General features: G+C 45.5%; 1 protein-coding gene across 1 annotated transcript in view; it reads right to left on the reverse strand.

Moving 5' to 3' along the window:
* The window catches only part of LOC134349446 (protein diaphanous homolog 3-like), a 576191-nt gene extending 570752 nt beyond the window's left edge, over positions 1 to 5439 (reverse strand). The window contains exon 1 of the mRNA XM_063053764.1: positions 4984 to 5439. Coding sequence (XP_062909834.1) covers positions 4984 to 5130 — 147 coding nt within the window. The 5' untranslated portion in view covers positions 5131 to 5439. The remainder of the gene's footprint in view (positions 1 to 4983) is intronic.
* Positions 5440 to 6000: the final 561 nt, after the last annotated feature.

Here is a 6000-nt window from a genome sequence, read left to right on the forward strand (position 1 = left end):
GTGACGGAGCCACAAGTAGCGAAGGGTAGTTATTGAAGGTTCAGGATGCCAGTGGGGGCATGCATATTCAATACGGGAGCTACATTTTAGCATACACGTTTTGTGAGTGTGATGCAAAGGCATGAGCTTGGGTGCACAAAAGTGACAGATTGAGGAATATATACTGCACAGTTTTTAAGTATAGTATGTACTGTTCAACTGGTACTCATCATTTATATTTTGTGTATGTGGGAATACTTCAAAGAGGGGTTTTACCCAGATATATCTGTCAGGATGGAGTCTATTGAGGTCAGGCAATGTCAGGTCAAGATCCCCAATGATCCGAGCCAGTCCTTGACCCCAATTACAACCATTCATAAGCCCTTCACCCCCAGGGAGAAACAAAGCATTTTGTCAGAGTTGCCCTCATTTAGTCACATGTGGGAATTCAGAATTCTGGCACAAACTCGAGGAAATGGTTGAAATTCACCAGATTCACCTGAAGATTTACAAGTGTTGCCCAGAGCAGAGTGCCCGAGGATTATGTGGGACAGTATGGCCCAGGGGATGCGGGATGGTACATGGGCAACTACAAGAATTTCAGTAATGAGGAAAGATATCGCTCTTTTAAAGTGGAACTGAGGCAGCGATGGGGGGAGGTGAGAGTAACAGGGGAAAAATAATGGCATTGATTCAAAGAGCCGATGAGACAGCCATGGATTATGCAGAACACAAATGTCGAGCATATGAGCATTCATGGGTGGATAATCCAGGGAGGGAAGGCCCCCTCTACCTGAAAATGGAGCAAGGCCTGAGCTCAGTCCACCAGGAAGTTTCAGATTTCGTGATAGTGGAGGGGTCGACTGACTCTGTGATAGTTTCATGGGCCTGTGATAGATCACAGGAAGTATGTGCGAAAATCGTGAATTGCTATAATGGATGCAGCTGCTGTGACACCACAGAGGGTTTGTTTTGTGTGCCGGCAGCCAGGGTATGTAGCAAGGAACTGCTGGAATGGATGTGGAAGGGTAAAGGAGTTGAGATCTACAGCTATGGCCCATCAGGACATGGTTAGAGGCAGTGTCAAAAAAAGAAAAGCAGGTGGAAGTCACGGCAGACACAACCTTTCACCCCATCAGGGGCCAGTCTGATCAATCTGACTATGGATTAGATCATAGAGCTGGGGAAGACAGCTTCTTGGTCAGAAAAAGATGTGGCGGCAGCCCCCACTGCCGGCACTGGTGACCTGTGTTTGTACACAGCAGCATTGTTAGGGTACCGCCAATGCAATATGCAAGTTGATAGAGGGGCATCGGTATCGATAACTGACCTTGCCCTTGCCAACAACCAGACAGCCCAGTGTAGAAGGAAAAACAGTGAAAGCAGAAAGCAACAGGTCGCAGATACTCAAAATTGGTGGGGTGCAGCTTCCAGTGTATTTCTGGGTCTGTCCAAATAATGATGATACTATCCTTGGAAGAGACTCCTAAGGGAAGCAGGGGCCATTACCGATTCAGGAAAGACAGAAATAATATGGACAAGTCAGGGGTAGCGAACATATACAACCAGACTACACAACATAGTCAGCATATCTGTAGCTGCTCCAATCAGGGACTGGAGCCACAATGGTGTCCATGAGTTTGTCAGCTGTTCCCAGACTGTGGTCGAGTAAAGATAAACCCAGTTAAGATGGGGGGGGGGCCTGCATAAACCCAATAAGTGGTATCCTACAAAAACTGACATACTGACAGCTACTGACAAGACAGTAATGATAGTTAGTCACTGGAAGGAATCCTTCAAGCACGATCCCAGAGGGGAGGCTCACGAGTGCCAAATGGAAATAGAGCAAGAAGATGATATCGGTGTGAAGGAAACACCTCTGGAAGGGGAAGCAGAGGGAATTTTTATAGATGGATTTCAGGCATACATAGACAGGAAGCCACAGACTGGGTGGATCGTAGTAAAGGAAACAGGTGAAGAATTAGCTTCAGGAGCACTGTCAGGGAGGGGGTTGTTCAGCTCAGGGGTAAGAACTGATGGCCCTGATAGAAGGACTGCACTACAGTAAAGGCAGACAAGCAAATGTACTGTATGCAGGTAGCTGGTACGTCTTTGGGGTGATGCATGATCATCTGATGACATGGGCTCACCAAGGATCTGCAAACTCAACAGGCACAGGTATTCAACACAGACACCTAATAGAAGAATTGCTGGAAACTACGAGACTGCAACAGAGACGGCAGTAAAAGCTCACCAGAAAGGGGAGAGTAAGGAGCAGAAAGGAAGTGGGTGGGCAGACATCAGTACAAAGCGGGCAGCAGACGAACAAGAGGCAATTTGAATTGTACGTGTGCAGGAAGAAAAGACTGAAGCCAGTTTAGTAAAATTATATGAAAAGGTGGAGGCAGAAGAGAAGGAGAAAGGGAGCAAAGGAGGGACCAGATGGGAGCTGGACCCATGGGGAGGAAGGGGTCACGAGGGCCCCACCATGAATTAGGCAGATACTATTGAAGTTATATTATGTTGTGAGTACCAGGTTGCCCTTGCATCATTTGTGCCCAGCATAACTCTGGTAAGGGCATAAAGCTGCAGCTGGCAAAGCAGCCACGGCCGAGGAGACCCCGGAAAACATCCAGATGGACTTCACAAGGCCCCTGCCAAAAGATGGGAAAACTGTCTAGTAATTATGGATCACTTCACCCGGTAAGTAGAGGCTTTCCCCATAAGGGACAGCATTGTTGCATGGATTCTGGTTTAGGAAATCCTCCCAAGGTGAAGAACCTCAGTCCAGGTGGACTCTGTTCAGGGAGCACATTTCACAGGGAAAGTGAAGGAAATGTGCTGACTTAGGGATTTGACAACAGTCCCACATAGCCTACCACCCTCAGAGTTCAGGAATGGTATAAAGGACGAACTAAACAATCAAGAATACCTTAGCCAAAGCTATAACTGAGACAGGGAAGATGTCGGTTGATGTATTACCAGGAATCTTGGCAAGATAGCAAGCAACCTCAAACGGTACACTGAATCTCACTCCCTAAGAATTATTGATAGGTCAAGCAATGCACTCCCTTAAGGGGTAATTACAGGTTGCTGGAGCTTTCAGGAATAGAATGATACAGTATGTGAAAGACCTCTGTAACCAACTTAAAATGCTGAAGAGCCAAGCAAAACAACAGCAGCGCATTGCTGATCAGAGAGAACCAGAGGAAAAGGAGATAATCCTCACACAGCCAGGTGACCAAGTCAGGGTGACGGTGCTGCGTCAAAGGGCAGGGTTTGCTCCCAGATGTACAGGACTACAGAAGGTACTTTTAACAAGTGATACTTGTGTCTGTGTGCAGACTCACTGAGGCAGCCAGTGGAAACACCAGACTCAGGCTAAACCACACAACTCATCTTTTTGTTGCTCCCACAGACAGAGCAGAAGATCAAGTGTACCCAGTAACCATATCATTACAGAGAACTGAAGAGATGAACACCAGCTGGCCACACCAGACCTGACCACAGTTGATGGAAACACACCCACAGCAAACACAAAGACAGAAGACACTGAAAGCGTGACAGAAAGCCGTGAATAGCACGCAAAAGTGTAATGGTACTTTTCTCCAGTGACTTCACTCATCAGTGAGTTTCAAGTTCATAGAAGTGAACGTCACCAATGCCTGTCCTGGTTCAACCACATCACCGCCATGGCCAAATAACTTACCAACACTTCTACTGTCTCAGGAGGCCTAAGTAATTTGTAATGTCAATGCTGTATCAATGCACCATACAGAGCTTTCTATCTGGATAAGACAATTGTTCTGCTTGTGTCCGCTAGTGGCGCACTGTGAAATCAGTCAGTATGAACAACATGCAAGACAAGGTTTTCACAGTGTCTCAGTATACACTCACTGGCCACTTTATTAGGTACCTACTGTAAGGTTTGACATGTCGTGCATTCAGAGGTGCTCTTCTGCTCACCACTTTTGTATCGTGTGATTATTTTAGTTACTGTCTCCTTCCTATCAACTTCCAATTTGGCCATTCCGATCTCTCACTAACAGTGTTTTCACCCACATAATTGCCACTCACTGAATTTTGTTTGTTTTCACACCATTTTCTAAACTCCAGAGACTTGTGTATGAAACGTCTAGGCTATCAGCAGTTTCCTGAGATACTCAAACCCCACCCTGTCCAGCACCAACAATCATTCATAGTCAAAGTCACTTCAGTCATATTTCCTCCCCATTCTGTTGTTTGGTTTGAACAACACTGAACTTCTTGACCATGCCCGCGTTGAGCTGTTGTTACATGAATGACAGATTAGATCATTTACATTAATGAAGTGTACACACATGTAAAGCAGCCAATGAAAGTATCTGATGATAACAAGATAGCAGAGACAACGTATGCACGCTGCACAAACGTCACATATTCTTCATATTCTTCCCATAATGATATATTCCGTAGTAAGAAGCGCACATCAAGATTCATGATTGCAGTGATTACATCTTTGAAGAGAGGATGTTTGTTGATTAACACACAAGGGACAACTCGCGGGTCTTTGAAATTGAGCCAAGAGATCGCATGTACTATCTGACTGTACTGAAGGAATTCGGTAATTAGACGCGAGTTGGGCAATTACACCTTCCATTTCAATTTGGGGCAAGAGAGGTGCACGACTTCCAAAAGACCACAAATCACGATCAGCATTCAATGATCTTGGAAGATCATCACTGAATAATCAAGGTAGGAAAGCACAACATCTTAATACAGATGCTGGAAACCTGGAACAACACACAAAATGCATTTTGTATGCGTCAATCAACGTCTCAGAATTTGTTCAAAGTAATACGTTTTGTTCTGTAGACATCAATGTCAACGGGGACATTATCTTTTAGCAGTAAAGTAAAACAAAATTACTGGCATGCAGGGCGTTGAATATTAGGAGTAGATTTTCTTGATCGTACTGACATTACCCACATACAGCCCCTCACAATTTTTTTAAAAATCACTTACAAATTTGTTTTTTCCTTCTGCTTCTTCGCGTTGCGGCCAGAGGGCAGCCTCCCTGTTGGAGGCGCCCGAATTTCCAAATAGCTTTTTCCGCTGGAACTTGTCGCCGCGCTGAGGAGAGAGGCATCGCTGCCCCTGGTGTCTGTGCATGTCGACGCGAGTCGCCCGGCGGCCGCAGCTGCACAGGTACGGGACAAGCGAGGCGAGCGGCCTCCACTAACACGACCACTCCCGTCGGATCAACGAAACCTGGCGCGCGAAGCTCAACCGTTTCACCCAGCTCAAGCGGAAACACGAGACCTCCTGGAAGTTGAATCCAAAAAAATCTAATGAGCAGCACTCCCCGATCGACAGCAAGTTCGCGGTTTTTTTTAAATCGAGAACTCACAACCCGCCAGCGCTGCACGCAGGGACCAATCACATCACTGGACCACGGGCCAATCACAGAATACGCGTCGCGCGCAGACCGTGATACTCTTTCTATGACGTCAGCCGGGTTCTCCTTCTCTGTTGACCATTCGGTTAACCTGGTAATCAATCCCTCAATCGGATTGATTTCGGATGTCGGGTTCATGTTGACGGGATTTGGCATTTGTTGCTTCTGATGTAATTTTGAATTAAAATGCAAGGAGATTGGAGTGCGACAGTTAAGTACATTATTAAGTTTTAGGTACATCATGAATACGGTGGAAGTTAAATTATTGATTCGTTTGTACCATTATGATGAGAAAGAGGTATTCGTTTTCAAAAAAATATGAATTGCATAATGTTACTAGTAATGGTCAAAGTATTGCAGCCAAGGAGGCGAAGGAAGTTTCCTTTTCTTTATTATTGCATTGGTAGACAGTGAGAATGGAACCCAGGCAGTGCATGCTCCTCTTGCACAATGCAGGAAGTCAAAGTTTAAAATAAATTTATTATCAAAGTACTTACATGTTACCATCCTCAACCTTGAGGCTACTTTAATTGCGGCCATTAACAGTACATGGAACAAAACAGTAGAGCACAGTGTTGTGCTGA

This window comes from Mobula hypostoma, chromosome 7, assembly GCF_963921235.1.
Source record: "Mobula hypostoma chromosome 7, sMobHyp1.1, whole genome shotgun sequence".
Classification (NCBI taxonomy): Eukaryota; Metazoa; Chordata; class Chondrichthyes; order Myliobatiformes; family Myliobatidae; genus Mobula; species Mobula hypostoma.